This window comes from Lampetra fluviatilis, chromosome 18, assembly GCF_964198595.1.
Source record: "Lampetra fluviatilis chromosome 18, kcLamFluv1.1, whole genome shotgun sequence".
Classification (NCBI taxonomy): domain Eukaryota; kingdom Metazoa; phylum Chordata; class Hyperoartia; order Petromyzontiformes; family Petromyzontidae; genus Lampetra; species Lampetra fluviatilis.
The window spans coordinates 2,981,512-3,002,432 of NC_136292.1; the positions used below are offsets into that span (position 1 = coordinate 2,981,512).

General features: G+C 41.7%; 1 protein-coding gene across 9 annotated transcripts in view; it reads right to left on the bottom strand.

Annotated features, from left to right (window-relative positions):
• The window catches only part of LOC144937092 (A-kinase anchor protein 6-like), a 126,416-nt gene that overhangs the window by 82,196 nt on the left and 23,299 nt on the right, over positions 1–20,921 (bottom strand). For 4 of the 9 annotated variants that reach the window (XR_013637568.1, XR_013637569.1, XR_013637570.1 and 1 more), the window contains exon 8: positions 12,146–12,255. Coding sequence is in view for 4 of the 9 variants with exons in the window: in XM_078864346.1 (XP_078720472.1) it covers positions 10,383–10,491; positions 12,146–12,255 (219 nt within the window). In the remaining 5 variants the exon portion in view is untranslated. Of the gene's footprint in view, positions 1–10,128; positions 10,492–12,145; positions 12,256–12,822; positions 16,717–20,921 lie in introns of those variants that run through there. The other 5 variants (XM_078864346.1, XM_078864347.1, XM_078864345.1 and 2 more) reach the window with 3 other exon arrangements.

The window sequence follows — 20,921 nt, forward strand, 5'->3', positions numbered from 1 at the left end:
ACACAGAACAATCCGAGGGACGGCCCGAAAACACAACGAAGCGCCATAAAGCACAACCGCAAGAACCTACACACGCACAGTAGGAATCAGCGGTAATGCACGGGACGGTCACTCTCACTGCCTGACCCCGTCAATGCCACACATGGAAACGTGTGTTATAAATCAGCGCTCCCTGTCGGCAGATCCCCAAGGAGGAATTTTGGCATGGGTCAGCACGATACTAACCTGACCGCTCGCCTATAACCCACCGAAGGGTGGGCTTTTTAGCACTCAAAGAAGAGCAGCTGGACTCATCGAAATGCAAGGATGCAGTGGGGTTTATTTTTCTATCTAGAATAGAGATGTGTTGCTGAAATCAACATAAGCGCAAGTGGAGTGTTGCATTGTGGGACCATGAGAGATAAGAGATGGTAACAGCTTGGGGAGGCTTTCATCTACTAGTGGACTGATCATGGCTAACGATGATGATGATGACGGTATATACATGGGCGTGAAACTGCAAATCATATTTTACTTCATGTTTTAACGAAGACCGAGAATAAATGTTCTATCTCAACAACGGACAAGTATCAAAGATGTTGTCACAATTATAGGCATCATTTGGCCCAGCGACATTCGCTGTTTGCATATTTACATCTTGACAGGTGAAATAATAAATTTATGAAGATGCTACTATGGAAAATCCTGCTTAAGTCGTGGAATCATCATTCTTAACTGATGCGTATTGAAAAATCTATATCTTCTCCCCTCCATTTTCTTTCATATATTGGAATTTTAAATGATTTTCACTTTGCATTAACAACAAATCAAATCACTCTGTACCTTCATCGGAACAGTTTTTATTTAGATACAGTATCATTCACAAGCTCACGAGAGGTGGCTTATGGAGGCCTCCATTCAGCAGTGGATTGATAATGATGATGACGGTGACAATTACTCCTTGATTGTTCTGGTCACAACACGACGGCACAAGATTGCAATTCACAGAGACCGCTCTGTGGAGGCATTTCACGTGCAATTCTCACAGTGCCATAAACTTTCATTTCTTTATTAACTGGCATAAATCTCAAATTAATTTCCTCTCCCTGCAGGTCGGAGTAGCTCCCCGAGCACCAGACAGACGGGTGGCTGTGACGCTCATAAACAAAGCGGCTCTGCGCAGCAATAAAACATCAAGTCCCTGAGTTTGGAGGCCGACACGACGCCGCGTCACCGGCAGAGCATTACTCGCCATAACAAAAGCTGATAGAATCATAATGCGCGTGCCGGCATCCCCTTGGTTATCTCTGTCTGCGCTAAAATTACCTGCCGACAAAAGAGGAAAGAGTGGGTGGGTGGGTGGGGGCGACTGATGGCTGTATTTTAGATCTGCCTTTTGCTTGGGGGGAGGGGAGGTGGGCTGGCAAGAGAGAGAGAGAGAATGCCACCTATGCTTTCATGCGATAAGGAACGCAGGCAATTTTGGGCAAGCAGTGTTTGCAGAACAATTTTTTTTTATTAAAAAAAACCGGGACATCCTGCAAACTCGGGCGTGTGAGTCAAGCGGGCGCAAACTGCGACGAGAACCTCTTTAATTATCGCGCCTCGTGTGGCACAACGCACGACTTGTGTTTGCACTTGTTGAAAAAATAAAATAAAAATAAACAGATTACCCTGTTGGGTTTACATTAATCCTGCGGATTGAACACATCTAAAATATTAATGGTACTAAATCATGTACATACACGTATTGTATAGACCCAAACGTGGCCGTTAAGCTCGGGGAGTGAACGCGCTTGCGTCTGAGTAGCAGCGAAGGCGGCATTCTGGGAAGAGGCGAGTTGAAGCCACTAAAGAGGACAAGTCACGAACGCGATCTCCCCGCGATCGGGAAACGGTTCCCAGTGCCCTGTGTGAACTTCTGCGATCTCAGTTCAGTCACCCGTGAACGCGCAAACTAAACGGTCAGTAAAAGTGACAAACGCACTGGAGTCAGTCGTGCTCTCTGTTTAGAGAGCATACGAAGCAATGGGGAGGCGGGGGGGACAACACATATATCCGATTGATCCTGCGGAGGACACGCAACAGTGACTAGGGTCAGGGCTAATGTATCGATAATTTATGAGCTGCCGTTATGTTGATATTGCTAGCAGTAGGGGACATATAAGCTTATATACTAGCTTGCATTTAGCCTATGACCGCATCACCTGCAATGCGCGCCGGTAGAGTCAGATTGAACAAGGATAACTATTTAGGTGGGCAAACGTCACGGGCAAATTGGCTACTTGGTGGATAGTAAAGTGCAGTCCAGCATAATCCATTGCGCTCTACTTCTATGCTGCCCCACATATGCTCCCAATCTTCACCAATCAGCGTTGAGAGTGTCACATACGGGCAAAGAATCGGCATGTGATGAAGCATCAATTCACAGACTAAGTCGAATCTTACCCAAAAGAAAACCTGCATAAAATTGTAAGTGAGAAATCGATGATTGACAACGTGTGCTAATTATACACGAATCTTACGTTCAGGCTAATGGAGCGGGGAAAACTGTAAGAGACAGAAATAAGCACGAACACAAATGAAATGAATGAGCCGAACAGCAATCCATGATATAAACAACAATCGATAAGTAAAAACAACAATGAATGCGACAAACAGCAATGGATGAGACAAACAGCAATGGATGAGACAGACAACAATCGATGAGACAACAACAATTGATGAGACAAACAACAATCGATGAGACAAACAACAATCGATGTGGAAAAATTTAATCACGGTCCCTTATCATCATCAGCCATTATCATTCCACTGCTGGATAAAAGCCTGCCCAAGCCGTCGCCATATCGTACAGTCACGTGATAGAGCGATCCATCTAGCACCTGCACACGAGCCGATTTCAGGGCCACACACGTCGGTGTCGCAAGTAACTTTGGGCATTCTCTCCTTTTGTTTCCACTGAGCAAAATTTAACAGCAATATTTGTGCTTAGCATCTATTTCACAATCATTAGGACTTTGCGGTATAAAAAAAAAATCACGTAGCACTGAACATTCAGATATTAGGAGGCTGCTAAATATCTAAACAGTAAAGGTGCAGCCCTGCAATTTCTTGCTCATGCCACTACTGGCAAAAAAGCCTCCACCGCACGTGACCTGGCATTCAACTAACTGTAATCTACCCATTCATATTGCTGGAGAGTGGACAGTGGCGGAGGAGTTAAAAATAGTTGCCCATTGTTTAAACTGCCGAAGCGGGAGCTCGAACCGGCGACTTCTGAATTGCAGGGTCCAGTGTGCTAACCGTTACACTTACGGGCCGGACCCCTCTTATAAATATGTACACAGAAAATCATTCCCATTGAATCGACAACATCCCAAGCTTACCCCCACCCTTCTGCCCATGATCCCCTGCCCGACATTTCCCCCCGCTGCTGAACTCGTATTGACAATGGCACGTTTGTCTACCTCCTGATGGATATTACCCTTTGATAAAAAAAAAGGAGTGGAATGTCAAGTGTATGTCCCCAGTTTACACCCTAACCCTCCCCTTTAAATCAATGTCTTTACGTGTTTATGTGAAAAGTGACAAGCATGAGACTAAGTAATTGCAATCAATGGCAAGTATCGTATATTGTAAAAGAATATGCTCTGATTGTAGTGGAGCAGTGGTTCGCGCGCTGCACCATGAACCCGGCAAATCCGAGCTTGAGTCCTGGCCACGACTAACATCAGTGACAAGTGATATTGAAACCGGTCCAGCTCTCCTGCCACCCGTCACCAACTGGCACTGACTGGCATGGTGAAGTATGGCCAGCAAAAACCCCACGACCGACGTGGCATTGGGGAGGCCTTTATCCATTTGGTGGATTGAGAATGTGTAGAATGTATCTAATTGTTTTTTGTTAGACAATACACTGGACTACACCTTCAGTGACTTATAATTTTAAATATGTATATTTACACTTGTTCCAATGGCCTGTGTATTTGTAAAAAAATAAACCCACATAATACATGCCAGTGTATCGGCAAACATGGACGAAACAGCACAAACATCTACTGCTCGCACAGACAGGTACACGCAAGGCCACATTAAATACAAATTTATAACTTCAACTGGTATGGATTTTGTAATTCGAAAGTCATTGAAATAAAATATCAAGCGAACCTGTGCAAGTTGTGAATATCAGCTGTTGCCCGCCTCTGTTAAGGCAGGTATTCACGGTGTAGGCCATGTTCAGCAAAAGGGCTGTACATCTTTGCAGCCATTACTGTGAAAGCGATCTAAGTGAAGGATTGGAGCGGGTCTAACCTTGACACGGCCATAGGAAGCGCATGCAAAGGAGATGAAACTGGGGCCCCTCTGATGTAATCTCCTCTTGCTAGAAATTGGCTGCTAGGAGATTCCACCACACAATGGTGCCCAAGTTGAATCAATAGTACCCAAGCGGCTGGGGGGAGAGTGGGGGCCTGAGAAAATGCAGCATGCAATCATCTTTTCAGTGGCTCATTGGGCAAGGCGAGGAAACACACAAGCAAAGAACAGGGGAGCTTAGCCGAGCCCCAGTGGCTGAATAAATTAAGCAGCGTTCAACAAAGCTGATTTCTTTTGACAACTTAGACAAAAATCCATGCATCTTGGATTTTTAATCTTGAAAAAAATGCCTTAGAGAAGTTGCGATAATTTCATCCAGTGCAATTATTTCAGTGTAAAAATAGATCATTAATACCCCACTGACACGCACACACACATAAGAGAGCGCATACAATAACAATGACTCACAGTGAAATGGAAATCTGGTACTGCCAATTAAAATAATGTTTCCAAAGCAATGTACGCACAACGCATAGCCATTTAGTAACAAATAAAAAAAAACTGGTATTGGGAATAGCATAAATAAAATAACAAATGACCATGATTATAAATTATAAATAAAATCATCCCGTCAATAAAAAACAACAAATTTCAAACAGGTCCCGCTGCAAAAACGACAGTATAAAAATCACTTAATCTCAATGGATGTATTTTTTGGCAGCACCCCAGAAAGCCCCCCCCAAAGCACATCAGTCATTCTTCAGCGGGCAGAAAACGCAGGCGGTTCCCTGCTTGCCACTGACTTAAACCGCACAACCCTTCCCCTTGCAGGGTCCATCTCCACGTATCGATCCGCGGGCCCGGCTGTAATGCCAGCCGCTGATTTACCCCGCTTTTACAGCAGCACCGGGCGGCCGTTAACGTGTAGCGACAGCGGCCCACAATGAAAACAGTACATTAAGCAGCGCGCTCCAGACAATCCATCAGGCGGTACGATTGCCGTAGCCATGGAAACACTCCGCCAGACGAGGAACATCCCACGACCCTTTTCCCCTCCCTACAAATTGCGGTGCGCGGCCACTCCAATCCCGTCCCAGCGGCCCCTGAGAGAGGCCAACGGGAGAGGCGCGCGGGCCAGTCCCGTGCGCCCTCGACGCGGGCTGGCTGGCAATGCTCTCGGCTCGGCGGGGCGACCGGGGCTTGGGCTCAGCCAACCGTTTAGCCAGCAGCTACCCCACCTGACAGCGCCTGTCAGCACTGTTTTTCCGCACAATTAACAATAACAGAATTTTCACCCACCGCCCAACACCCCCTCCCCCCCCCTCCCTCCAAATCACCAACCCAACTACACTGGCCACCACACCAAACCTCCCACACCCACCCCCCTTGCTTCCATTCTTGGCCTCCCGGTTCTATAGAAGCAGAGGAATAATAGGTCCCAAAATGTGTCTTTGATAGAGATCTTCACACACGCACACGCAGAGGCTGCCGCAATGGGCCCCTAAATTATGCATCAAGGCAGTCGCACGCCTGTGATGTTGTGCTGCAATATTTGAGTCGAAACAAGACATCGATTTTTTTTGCCCCTAAATAATACCAGGGGTATAAGAGAAGTACGTACTGCCAACGCACTACAAGAACACTGATCTTTAATATCCCTGCAGCACTGCCGAAAACAGCATGGGCCAAATTATGTTTTAACCCAAATCCAATACTTGAAGTTGCGGTCTACATTTCTTTCCAAACAAAAGACATACATTATTTCCTGTAAAGCGCCAAGTGCTCCGTGATTGTTCAGGAGAGGAAACAAAAAAGCGAGCACACTTTTTTGTTCGGAACTATATTTATAAACGACAGATGAATCGTTCTGATGTAGTTTCATTACATTGATCTCATGTGCAATAATTGTACAAAAAAAATAAAGATATCACTCAGCGGAATCCTCACAACTGTAAAACAAATGTTCACGCGGTGGGAGGATTCGGAGAATTCACACCAAGCTCGCACCGGTGCGACAGACTGACTCCCCGTCGTGAACACCACGCGTCACACGCTGCTTCGCTCACGTGACAAAATCCGCACCGACCTGGTGACTTTAGACGTTCGTGACGCGCGCTCCACCGGTGGAACTTTCAAACGCACGAGGGTGTGATGTGACTGGCAGAAAAGCTACAGATGTCACAACTCCACGATGTGTAAAGCATGTTGTTTGATATTTCGGTACAGTGTATGATTTTGTTCCTTATTGAGATAACATTCATGCTTTTTAATTTCGCAACCTCCGATTAGCACGGTTGGCTACGTTGCAGTGCAAAAGAAATTCAACATACCTAGATACATTAAATGTAAAGGACACTGTGCTAAATGGGATGATGGACACGGTTGAGGTCAACGGAAGAGTGGAAGTTCAAGGAGCAAACACGCTCAAGAGGAAGCCCACCGCAATTCAACAAGCTTGAACTTAAAATGATTGTTGCATCACAAGGCAATCAGAGCTGGTTATGAGAGCTGGCAAAGGCCAAGTGAGGCAATCATCTAACAGGTGATAGATCATAGCTGATTCCAGAGTCCAGTACACTATGGCAGTATGTAAACGGACAATAGATATTCAGTCACTGAAATAAACACAATACTATTTATTATGTTGTAAACAGATTTTTTTTAATTAGCAATACAAGCGTTTTATTTCCCCCTTTCAATATTCACAGTTATGTACAGGAGAATTATCATGGAGCCTCTTACCTACATCGGTGTGTATACAGCGTTAATGACCCTGACTGGGTTATGTATCGGGATAAAAATGTTTTACGTGAAATTCAACTGTGCATAATTTAATACACAATCCTCACGTGGACCATGAGGTAATGGTAAACGTATAATTTACAATTAATTAGTCTATGTTATGAAATAAAATGCAAGTTAGAAGCCAGAGGCTGTGAAAAACTGATACATTATTCTTTATTCAGTCCAAAAGTGGCAGATTGATTTATTTATTTGAATGTGAGTTTTGATAACCTTTTCTGATTCAATATTTGAAAAAGAAGGAATGAAACATGTTCCATGCATAAACGCTCCTTTATAAACACCGTAATAAAACAATATCCATCCGTTTCATAATATCCGCAGCTATCACAGTCAACTTGTTCAAAAAACAAATGAATAGTTCACGAATAGTTCACAAGACTAACACGTGACTTTACCGAAAACAAACAAATAGTATGAATCCTTGCAGTCACGAAAACTTCAAATCTAGAATTAAGACTAACAGGGTCACCAAATATTTTTGTTCTTTAATTTAATTTGCAACTCGGGTCGCTCACCGACCTAAAATTCGCCACCGTTCCCCAACCAATGCCTCTTATTTTCGTAAGTCGTTCACATTTTTTTTTATTCTTTGGTTTCATTTTTGAAGCGTGAGACACATTTTAACCTGCTGATCTGGGCAGGCACGCTGGCACAGCACAGACCCGTTGGACCTCAAAGCAGGCTGGCTCGGATGACCGACAAGACAATGGGCGCAGTGTTTGCCGTCGATTCACAGGCTGCCCATGGGGTGCCTGTACGCAGAATAGAAAATTACGCGAGATTTTGGCTCCTGATAACGCAGCACGAAGACGCGGCATGCTGTCACGCAATGTGTGTCCTGCCATTCTCTTTCGAGGCCGTAACCAAAACATTTCGTTTATCCATTCATAATTGCAACTTTTTTTTTGCAGAAGCGCTCGAATAAGTCAGTTTTTGGCGTGCTGAAATAATGCAGCGTTGCATGGGGGCGGGCGGGGGGGGTCTCTTTACAGATTTTATGACCCCCGACGTATTAATAATAATCGTAAGCTCTGGCCAGCTGCACACATGATTATAACATTCGAAACTAATACTAAAAGGGGACTGTGATTTTTAAACTATATTAATCCAGTCTGCGTTTGAGTTGTAAACTGACCTTGCGTGTGATAACACGGATGGCTTTAGAATGCAAATTGTTGAGATTAAACTTATATGAGATATCTTTTTTTAAACATCTCGTCCTGAAGCTCAGCCTGCACATTGCGTGAAAAGAGCAGTTGTTATTTACATATCCTCATCTAATCCTTACTTCATCCTCGTCTATTACAGAGGAAGATTTCTCAAACACAGACGCAAATTACTTTTTCCCCAATAAAAAGGCAATAAATAGTAGCCAAACTCCCAGCTGGTGCTGTTCTTGTTATGGAAAAAATACGCTTAAAGCTATTTATTTACTTTAAAAAACCACTGACTTATGCAAAGGCTGGAATAATAAAGCACTTTGGGATTAGAAAAATGCTAACAAATGTACCAGTCTATTATTAACTGTGCTGGCTTGCCAAAGGTCTAACCTAATTAAAACAAAAATGCCTTGTTATTGAAACACAATAGTTCATAAATTATGTGATGGAAAAGCATATACATAACAAACGGTTAATATTAAAGTGGTTAATGGAACACGGCCGACATGCCCAGATGGCCTGTTAGTTTGTAACAATGATGGAAATGCAATATTAAACGCGATTCAACGCACCAGCGCTGTGCACGAAACGCCTATTTATGTACACACACGCGTATATCACATCACAAAAAATATTAAGAAAACGAATGATTTCATCTCATAAGAGTTTACAGATAGTCCTAGTAAAACATGTTTATTATATGTACAGCATATGCTCTTACAGATATATACACACACCAGTGGTTGTTTTAGAAGTGAACAAAATTTACCATTGGCAATGTTTTTTTTTACAGCTGCAGTGGACATTTTACAGATATAGAGACCGGTTGTAAATCACTTGGTTATGTAGACTTTTTTCCCCCTCATTTAACCTGCTTCAACAAAAACACGCGGCCGCCGCCCGTTATGAGGACGTAAAATAAAAGTCGCGTTTCACCCCGCGCGCGTATCAGTCGTAGTAGTCTCGTGGTGGTCGGACTTTTTCTGACCATGCGTCCGAATCCGGTCCATTTATGTGCGGCACGTGGGGGTCTAGAACCCATCGCGAGGTGAGGACGTGCAGATTTGAGAAATCTCTCGCACTTGAAACTGATTTTTAGTGGGCGACCGTTTCTTCGCTCACCCTGACCCACTTAGACCGGATTATAAAAGTCAGGAGACAGATTTTATAGATCGCAACCACGGTGGGTGCCATAAGCCATCACTCATGGTCCGTTTTACGGCAGATCTCATCAAAAGAAAGAGAGAGAGTGCAAGTGTGGGGAGCGAGCGGGAGCGGGGACGATGCCACGGTGAAGACCCAGCCAAGGTGACTGCTGCGAGAAACCCACTGCGGTCTCCCCTCGATCCTCCTCTGCCATTCATAATTAATCCCACGCCTCGCCATTCCCATTTCCTAATGAAGCCGTATCTTTGATTCAGTGCAAAACATAAAGCGGGGTAGAGCCGAAAAATTGAATTTGACGGGCGATACCAGGATAAGCAAGGGTGCACCCGAGTAAACCCTCGGCGGTGTTCTAAGATGCAGATAACATGATTTTAACCTCTCTTTAGCAAAACATACATCGCCAGGCATGCCCGCATACGTCGCTTTATTACCATTTTGCTTCACACTGGATGTACCAATTAGGCCTTGGGGAGTGAAGCCATGTTTGCTAATTGCAAACCCTGCTCATAAAGATCACTGATCTCAGGCTTAACTGTGAATGCTTTGCATTCGTAAAGGTTAGCAGGAATAGATGTGCCTCGCGATGTATGAACACTGTTTGTACACATCGACGATTCTGAAGGCGTGTTTAAATTTTTTTTTTTAAATGTACGCCTGATACGGATTTATTTATTTAACCATTTATCATGTAAAATGCCTTTACACTTTTGTTTGGGGCAATGCTATCACACTTCACATCTGCCAATTGTACAATGTAACAAATGTACGGCGGAAGACTTCAGCAGTAGGCGATTGTGCCCTCTGCACAGTGGCCTAATGCATATTGAAAGGGCGTGACTCAACAGCACCACCAAAGGCAAAACATATATTAAAGTAAAACTACGTCCACCACTACTACCACCAACACTCCCACCCACCTCCCAAAAAAAAAGCGTGCGCTGTTTCCCGAAGCGCTCACATGACAAAGGTGTTCAAGAAGGGGCGGGCTACATAGCGGCAAGCTTGGGTCTTCCAGCCCCACCAATCGGCGCTCCCCCCGTAATCTCGGCTGGGACGTGTCGGTCTGGACGCAAGGGACGAGGCGAGAGCGCAACACGCGGGCACGTGGCACGCGCGCGCGCGCGTCAAACAAACGCAGTCTCTCACTGCGTCAACAAACAGCGAGAGGCAAGCACGCAAAGTGTGCAAAAGCAAGCCAAGAGACTGCAATGATTTTTTTTAATTGATTCATAATTAAATTATTCATGGAGGTTACATGTTCTTGCTGAGATGACAAGTAAATTTAGAATGCAGATTTTTTTTTTGTCAAAGAGCAGATCTAAGCCGCCTTTGAATCCATACCAAGTACACATCAATTATAACGTAACTTCTATTTCTGCAGAGAAGTCAATACATTTCATCCTTAGAAAGAAGCTGCCCTCAAATATAGCAGAAACATAAAACGTATATGGGAATCTGTGGAGGCATAAACACTTTGATGTGCAACATGTTAGATTATTTACGTATATACAATGCTTGTGATATATTGTGTAAGATTGATTTACAGCCATTTCACGATCCACTGCTGGATGAAGGCCTCCCCATCCTGTGTCAGTCATGGGGTTATTTGACCATTTTTTATCATGCTGGTCAGTACAATCTTGACTTGAAGCTTTCGTGACTGCAGGAATCCATACGCTTGGTTCTTTCGGTAAAGTCACGTAGGTAGAAATAAAATAAAATAAATCACGACGTTTCGAACGCAACACAAGCGCCCGTCTTCAGGTGATTCTGATATCACTCACCAGATGTTAGCCATGGCTCGGAATCAAACTTAGGGTGCCAGGTTCGTTGTGCTGTACGCTAAACCACTATTTCACTGCTTCTCTGATGACCAGCACAAAGGGAGATCTTCATCCAGCAGTGGATGAACACGGGGCTATAAACTTTTTTTTAATTCGTTCAATTTGACTCCACCGAAATTGTGTAAATCAATTTATTTTGAATTGTGTACAACATTGCTGTAATGGCGACCCAAACCTCAATACTTTGTAAACACGATATTGCTCTCAGCAGAATGAAAAAAAAAACTCAGCTGACAACCACAGAGGATGGCATCTAATTTGTTTATGATGCACATATACAGAGGATGACTTAGAATTTGTTTATGATGCAGATTTCAGATTGTCTTGGGGTGTTTACTATTTTGTAGAAAAGTTGCAAGAACTCATGCAGAGACAATCTTTGTGGACGAGTGGTCTGACAGACCAGTCACCGTTTCTGGCCCGATTCTTTAATCTACGCCTGTCTAACCGCATAATAAAGATTTCCCCAAGGACACCTGACACATCAAATTACTCTTCATTAAGTAGAAACGTGGATATTTTTTTTTATTTCCCTTGCAGGGTTTTACGTGGACAACTTCACTCTCCCCACTCCCCTCACCACTCAGTGCCGTACTCGCAGTTCGCCGTCCCGTCACAACAGAAATGCACGCAAGGAACGTGAACAGCTAATTTAATAAAAGTTAACCTTTCATGCCGTATGCAAAAAAAAAGAGCCAGATATAATTTGTTAGCCAGTGATATTAAATATCATGCCGAAACAATTTTATATTATTAACAATGCCGAACCTAACTCTCGCGCAGCAAAACCGATGTTTGCAAGCTGCCACAATTGTCACGGTTGGCTACGTACAGAGTGAAAGAAGTTCAACATACATACAAACATGAGTGTACCTGTTCTTGCCGGGGATTGTAAGTCCATCTGTGGTGGCATCATCCCGGCTGCTTGCACACACACGGACCGACTCATTTCTGAGGCGAGTTCCTCCCTTGCCACGCGAGCTCTGAACAGAGAGGGGCAATACATTTCGTAGGAACATCACTGGCCATGTGCAAAGTGGCTGCAAATATGACAATAGGATTTAAAACATGCATTCTGTGCAGTGTATGTTTGTAGAACTTTTCGCACCGTACTTAGTCAACCGTGTTCATTTGAGGTGTCGGGGAAGGAAATCTAAAACACACTAAACAGTCTAAAGAAATGAGTGTTCAATCTCCATTATTTGAAAGTGCATAGCTCCAGTGGATTCCTAATATCAGAAGAACGTTCCAGACGGCTGCAGAAGCGCATCCGAAAGGGCGAAATGCAGTGACCGCCTTTGTTCAGTGGCTAGCCAAAAGCCACTGCGAGGATGACCAGAATTCGCGTGAAGGTTACTCCTTGCATGTCGCCCAGGGTTTTTACTGTTTAAATCTGTGACAATGTATGGATAACACATGAAATTAATCCCCCCCCTCCCCCTTCTTCCAAATCCCGAGAAATATATATTAAGTGATCAGGCTATCAAGCTTTAAGTGTCCATTGTTGTACCGTAGCTATAAAATAAAACACGACGAAATGTTAATAGGTTTCAATATTTAATGGTATTAAAAACAATTACACACAGAAGTTGTTATTTTGACCTGTTTCCGTTTTTACAATTCCAGTAGGTAGTTTTTCGGCAAAAACATTTTGAACACAAATTACAGCAAAAGCAAGTTAATACAATTTCTTCAACGATAATATACAATACACCAACAGGCCCTTTAATTAATATAAAATAAGATAGTTTCACACAAAAGTACAAACATGTGCTTGGTCTCAAATGACACTCCATTACACCGATGTGACTACCATTTCTATTCTTGAAAGGGAATGATGGGAAAAGCTTTTATTAGATGGCATTTTATTTGAAGGCAAAAAATGTGATACAATTCATCTGAGGTTTCTGCATTCCACTGCATTCTTAAGAACCACGTGGTGAGTAAAGACACCTTGGTACACCACACACAGCCACAAGCACCCGCCCCCGCTCATTATTTTAACGTTTTGATTTACCAGCTCCAAGCTTTTTTTTAGGTGAAAAGACCAATGTCTTTTGTCCGTTTCTCTTAAGGCACAGGCCGCTGGATTATAAAGCGGGAATGTCTCCTCGGTGGCGGCACACAATTGAAGCGGTAAACCAAAAAGTGAATTAAGACCATTTGTGTGCGCTTCTAATTAGGCTGTCAGAACTGCTCGCTCGCTTTCTGGCAATCACCCGGTGATCTTCTCTATTGATGCAATACGCTATATTGTATCAGTGCCTTTCAAAGAAAGAAAAGTCGATCAATTCATCCACGACTCCGGCTGAAACAATATTGTGCCCTAAACATATCGATTCCACTTGCTTTGCATTAATTGATGGTCTAAACATCTGAATTAACCTTGAAAAGTAAGCCCTTACACAGCTGTTAATTGGTTTCAGCCAATCAATAATTCTTTTTCCCCAGAATTTTAATGTGGGCCCTTCTTTCTTTGCATATCCCAACCTGTTCTTGCTGTGCCCTCTGCTGCTGGCAAATTAGTAGTGCTTGAATAAACACAAGCAACAGCTGCCTACATCTGTTGTCCATCTCTTTCCAGAGTAAATACCTTGTTCACTATCAGAAAAGCACTAAAGTTAATCGATTGAAATACACCGTGGCATATCATATTTATAATGAAAACTGTATGCGTGTTCTGAGGACACGCCATAAAAGTGAAATACTACTTTGAGCATACCTTTTCAATGTCCAATTGTGCAGCAAAGTGATCGGCTTCTCGTCTGCTTTATACTACGCAGCTGTAGCTAATACAAGCAATGAACACGGTGGGAATCAAGTCTAGACTAACATCACGGAATATTAATATGCTATTCATAGCCGTGGACTGCACTCAATGACGAATTAATCATTGTACTGTTCCCCCCCCCCCCCAAAACCTTTTTTATATTACGAAGCTTGGCTTGGGAAACAAATAAATAATTTTGCAATGATTAGGTCACGCGCATTGAATTATTGATATCTGTTTGCTACCCGAATGCATTTAATTAGAGCAAACGTTCGGTTAATGCATTCAAATGCTGGTTGCTTGCCCTTTATGTGTAGCTTCTTGTGCAAACATGCTTGAAGGCAATGCAGAAGTGACCTGCATACTAACAAAGTTGGTAGGCTAAAGAAGCACATTGATTTTGCTCCATCCTTCATGTAAGCATTTGACCTTCACTTCAGATTGACCTATGCAAGGTACTTTAATAATGGCAATAAAAACATTGGTTTTACACAATATTTGCAGTTTAACATGGTGTATACTGAAAGATATGATGGTATGTGAAGAGAAAAAAAAATTCCCATCAGTGAAAGATATATCAGCCAAACTTTAAAGATTCTTAAAAATACTCAAATATATCGAAAGCTATAAACACAATGTCTGATGTGAACATTTGTGCACATAACGCAGAGCGTGCACACAATTTGCAGAACATATCAATGTTAAATTAGTAACATTCATTATATATAATATTGGCGTGTGCAATTACTCTGGATAAAGTCTGTACTAAAAAAGAAAAATCTAATCATTTAAAATACAAACCAACCCCGAAATTCTTCTTGGTCTATAACCCTTATCTTCATCAAAATTTACCCAATATATTTTATCTGAATTAAATAATTAAGCAAACATGTTTAATCTGTATGCAAGCTTGCTAAAATATTCCTGAAGATGTAATACTATTTGTTGTATACATAACTTACTTCATAAGTATTTAACACGTTATTTGATTTTATCTTTCTGAAAATAGTAATTTGTTTGCGTGCCGCACATTTGTAAATATACGTAAAAATGTTTAATCTCTATGTACACAAGTTGAATTTTACAACAACAACAAAACACAACCTAACGTGGTATCGAGCGATATTTCCATTGCAATTGTTTGACGCATCATTCATCCAGTTAAAATAAAAGCGTGCAGCAGGCACAATGTAAACAGGAGTAATGCACGTCAATTTTGCTGTTGTGCGAATCTCTGAAATATTTTTTCTAAAGTTGACCGACAAACAAATGCAAACCAATTAGAAACAAGTCTCTTGTGCATAATAAGTGCCTGTGTGACCCATTACTTTACGTCTAAGAACTTTTTCAGGATATTTAATGCACACATCTCATTCAATGCCGCAATGGAAACATAGCATTCGATGATGCTTCTTAAAAAATCACCTTCATCTGTCGGGGGGGAATGTATAGCCACACTTAACAACAATTTCATACAGGCACAAACATTGCATTCACTTTTTTCGTGCAAATAGCTTCCTTCATCCATACATAATAACGTTTGCCAATTCATTTGCACAATTGCTGCATTTAAATGCTCCGCACGTATTTTTTTATGTTCTTGCGAAATATAGGGGACTAACCACAACCGTCGAACAACAATATAATATACAGATACAAATCAAAAAGCCAAGATTACCCCCCAAATGCTCACTTTCTGTTGTGCGTTGTAGCCACACAACTTCGGGGTGTTGACTGCGCGGTTGGCCGTCTGTTCACTGCTTGACAGTGGGAACTCTCCCACTCACGTGGAGCCGGAATGAAACCCAGTGCACTGTGACGCATTTGTCTTGCACGGACTACTGTGAGTGTAATGGATTTTGAGGGCGATTTAGGCGTCGCCGGTAGAGGTCTGCTCCGCCATAAAAAAAAGTTTTGCTTTTTCCGCAATGTCAACAGCGATATGTGTGCGCGTGAGAAAAAGTTTCAATGGATTTTTTTTAAACCGGAACTTTATTTTTACATCTTTGTATCACTGCGAATATAAAAAAGTTCCAGCTTTAAAAAAAAAAACTTGCATTTAGTATTTTAAAAAAACGCATGCAGGATGACAAGAGGATATTGTTTTCAGCAAGTGTAGTGCTGTAAAATCTGGATAATTAAAATGTAATCAAGTCAAGATCACTGCTCAAAGCAAGCATTTACTTGCGGTTCAATTAATTTATGCAATTAACTTTAATATAAACTGTAATTAAGGTGGCGCAAATTAAATTGTTTACAGCCAGTATCATGTAGGGACAATCTTCCAGGCTCCAGTGGATAAATCAACAGAACTCTAACATCAATGGCAAACATTAATTACAGAGCACTTCAAACGATCATGCAGTTTTCCAGTTTAATATGCAATACCTTTAAATGAACTCTGTCTTACATCAAAGTGGCGATCCGGCAATGTATCAAATGATTTAACTTACGCTAGGTACAGAAGCAGCTCTTTAATGTTTATATCCATGAAAGCAGGCTTTTTTCATAATCTGATGAAATCATCTCTCTACGTGTTTCATCTCTACTGGGAAATAATTGCTTTTTTTTTCTTGCCATGTGTTGTAAACATGGCATGCGTTGGTATCAGCGTCTTGATCAATAATTAGTTTCTTCTGGTCAAAGAATGGCGTCATTCGCTTAGAAATCCAACCTGGTGACAGCAGGCGGGAGAGAGACACGACTTTGTTAATGATCATGTTTGTCAATGAATGCAACATGAACACTTTCGTAGATGTTTTGTGTTATTGTTATGCTGGTATAACATGGGGATTATGTTTTTATCACGTTTTCTGCCAGTATTGAATCACATCAGAACATTTCACGGCAGATCCGACGATCTCCTGTACCAAAAGAAATGTAAGAATATCCCACACCGTGCAACTGCGGTAAGCAATTCCAAACCATATAATATGGCACTGCCCCTTCGATCGTTTGCAGGCAGCGATTCAGATATTCACTAGACCACCCCTAAAGCGATAACCGCTGGTTCACCACTCACCAGCCTCGACGTGAAAACATAACTCCACACCGCATGAAAGAGAAACATGGCATAAGTTGTGCCTCCGAGGTACATGTGCAAACTCTCTGATATCTTTTTCTCGGGAGTCATTTTATATCAGAAGGACAAACACTGACGAGATCGTGAACGCATTTTTCCAAGTTTATTAACCAACTGGGATCGCAAGTCTGCTTTTCTATTTTATTATCACTACTGATCACTGGGCGCAGGGTCCGGTTACCACTGCTCAGAGTTCCATGTCTCGCAATATTTCCTGTTAATTGAAGAAACGCAGATTAGTAGTGGCTATTTGTCTACATTGAGTATTTATCTTGATCAGCCAATCACCAATGAGCTCTTTGTCCAATCAATCAATCACCTAAAGCCACCCTTGTATGAATTAATATCGATTTATAATGTACATTTCAAAAACAACTCTCAAATACCAATTTCAGATCCTAATGTAACGTGTGATTTATGTTTCTCAGGTATATTACAGCCTGATTAGGTTTTCAAACCGAATTCCAATTCTCTGTTCAGTCCTAAGACGTGAAAAGGGGGCAACATTAGCATTGTGCATGTGGAGTTTGTGTTTAAATGTGGTAATATTGTGCTGTATGCCTGAAAGTACAATATTAAATGACAAAATAATTACATAAATCATGCCATTAGCTTCCTGGCTGGCATCTGCTTGCAACTTTTTTTGTTTTAATTTAAGCCTTAAAGTTACTGTTTGCCAGGTGAAAGTATTGTTACTTGTAAATAATAGAATGCCACGACACCGCCTTTAATGTTTTCGCGCTGAGCTTTTATCGGCATCTTGAGAATATGCACACCCGCTCGCCATATGAGCAATTGCATTGCTTTGCATATCGGAAGCTTCCAGTCGTACGCTGAAATCAATGTGACATGTGCCGTTTTATGTACAAATAACCAAAACGTGGATTCTACATGACAGAAAGCACTACTTTGAGCTTGTTGGAGATTAAAAATAATTAATGCTGTAATGAAAAGCTAACATCTGCCACAGTAATTAGTTTTGCTGACGGTCAGAACGGCACTCTTGGGTAATGGCTACTAATAAACCGCATGCACTGCAGCCTGAAAATAAACAGCCTGTAACGATTTTCCGGTTTCAAGGTTACAGTACACTAGCATTAGGTGGGAACACAAGGGTAGATTTAACCCTTTCAAACATCAACGTCCAAGACGCGGGCATGAGATTAAATTATGACAGATTAGATATGTTTTTGTCCAAATCTTAAGTTGCAAGTGTGTGTGTGTGTGCATTTTTTTCTATCGCACTGCGTGCCAGATAACATCACTTTGGCAAAGGGCCAGTGAGCAGCAGTTATACTTTTCTTGATTTAACCTGTTTTGACAGAATATGCGATTAGTTTTCAGATACCCAATATGGAACACTTCACACTGATTTTCCCCCAAAGGTAATATTGTCGATATTATCCGGGTAAAGAAAAGTTGGCCACGGAACGAAAAAAAGCTTCAGTTGGCATATCCTAAGTTAAGCAATTAGTATGACTAGTCTTGCAATCCACTCATATTTAGAGCCCTTATACATACAAATTGTATTATATATATGCAGTATTTGATTATTTTAATATCACATTCCCCATTTTACGTAACCAAAAGTCTACCTCAAAAACATAGAAGTGGCTGTGGCTCAGGCAGCGAATCTCCTGGCAGAGCCATGATTCAGCACTGGTTAGATCCGATGTTTAGATCCAGGAAGCCACTCACGGTTGAACCGCATTCTCAAATATAGCCAGTTGATGGTCTCACCCTGGTGCCCAATGAATGCATGCACATGTAAAACAAACATGTCGAATATGGTTTTTCATCAAAGGTTGGCCAGGTCACTCATTCGCCTGTAACATTTGAGATCCTGCGTTCAAATTCAGGTCCCAGCTTGTGCTTAAACAGAGTTCTCAAGTGTAGTGACTTGATAGTTTCAGGATTCACCAATAACCGCACAACAATTAGTTTTTCATGAATATTGGAAACATTATAACTATTAAAACATATATCAGTTTGATTGCCATGCGACATTTCCCTGTGCATTGCCTTTCGTGTGAAAATAAGATATCAGAAGTAGTTATACAATATGAGAATAGGTGTTCCCCTTTTTTCTAGCAACAAAACAGGTGTTAACCTTTAACAAGGAATCATGTCTGCATTAACCACAATACTTGTGGTCAGAACGCAAAAAAAATACTCTGATAATATATGCATTGTCTTTGAAACTGATTGGTCCACACCAGAGACAGCTTTCTTTTGAGCCTAGTCTCAAAACGGTGTTAGACCAGAGGACGCCAAGAGGCGTACACAGCACAAAGACAAGCACTCTCAGAGTAATAAAAGCTCGGGGTGAGCAGCTACATCATTGGGACCTCCTTTGCCAGTACCAAAATATGAGAATAGGTTTTCCCCTTTTTTCTGGCAACAAAACAGGTGTTAGTTCTACAATACTCCTTCTGTGGACCATTCCATAACTCAGGTTAATGCACTGCTCTGCAAGCATTCCGAATGGATACTTATGACAACTGGAATACAATTAGAGAAAAAAATGGTTCACTTAATTTGGCAGACTAACTCTGAGAACATTAAAATCAGCTTGCCACAAGTCAAACACCATTTGCAAGCCATATAATAAGTACGCCTCCTGTGCGGTTGAAGATTATTGCTCAGGAGACTTCTGAAGTTATTACGTGATGTCACCTTCCAGGGTCATCCCCTATGCCACATGGTGCACTGCTCGCGATGAAAGTTTCACACAGAAATGTCCTAGCATCGTGTCCTGGATGTCGACGCCACACTTGGAATATAATTGGGAGAAAAAGCTAAAAAGTTAAATTGTATTAAGATGACCCACAAATGCAAGCTCTGAATGTTCAAGAGCTTTCAAGAAAGAGATTTAAAAAAAGAATAAATAAAAGTTCTCCAAGTAAATGAGTTGGAGTAGCAAATTGTTCAGTTCTATACAATTCCCACAATCGTCTACTTTGTGCATTACAACAGTCACATAATCCATTTTCATCTGGTGGAGCTTGGCACTTAAGAGACCAGAGGGATTCAGTGAACCACTGCATCTTCGACAATTCATGGTCCTGCTCCGAATTCAGAGAGCAAAGGACTTCCGTGGCAATCACATCTGGATTCACGATCGCAATAGATTTCTCGCCATGAAGTTTGCGAAAACATTGACGCAAAATTCTGCTGCACCGGTCAAGTGGCATAAAGAGCTTTCAATGTGGTGCTCGGCATGTGTCACTGCACCCACGTGTAGGCAAAAGGATTGCCGTGCCATTTGGTTTTGAACGAGTACCACTTTGTGAGGAAGTCAACAGGGTTTGTCCTACGGATAAGACTTGCCACCACCATATGACTGTTGAATTTTCACAACTGGCTCAGGGACGTGAACAGGAAAAGAGCACTGCTCCAATACTCATTTGAGCAGGAAATCACTTCGACTTTTGAACATTCACATACTCAGGATAAATCTGCCAAAAATACTGAGTGTTTTTTTTTGCTGATTTGAGGAATTCATGAAATGTGAAATCTGTTCAAATCTATTTGTCCACTTTAAATATAGATGAAATATTATTATTTATACATCTGCATTTTTCCCTGTCTATTATCCTATGAGAAAATTTCAACACAGCAGATACAACTAAGCTGTATCAATATGCTAAATTTAAATATGTAACAAAAAAGCATATGGGCATGAATCAGATAGTTAACTTCAGTAGCCCCAATACCATCAAATTTCAAGGTATAAAACTGAATTACAGAAATGTATGATACAGGCAGCTGGATATCATACAAGACTGATCACAATA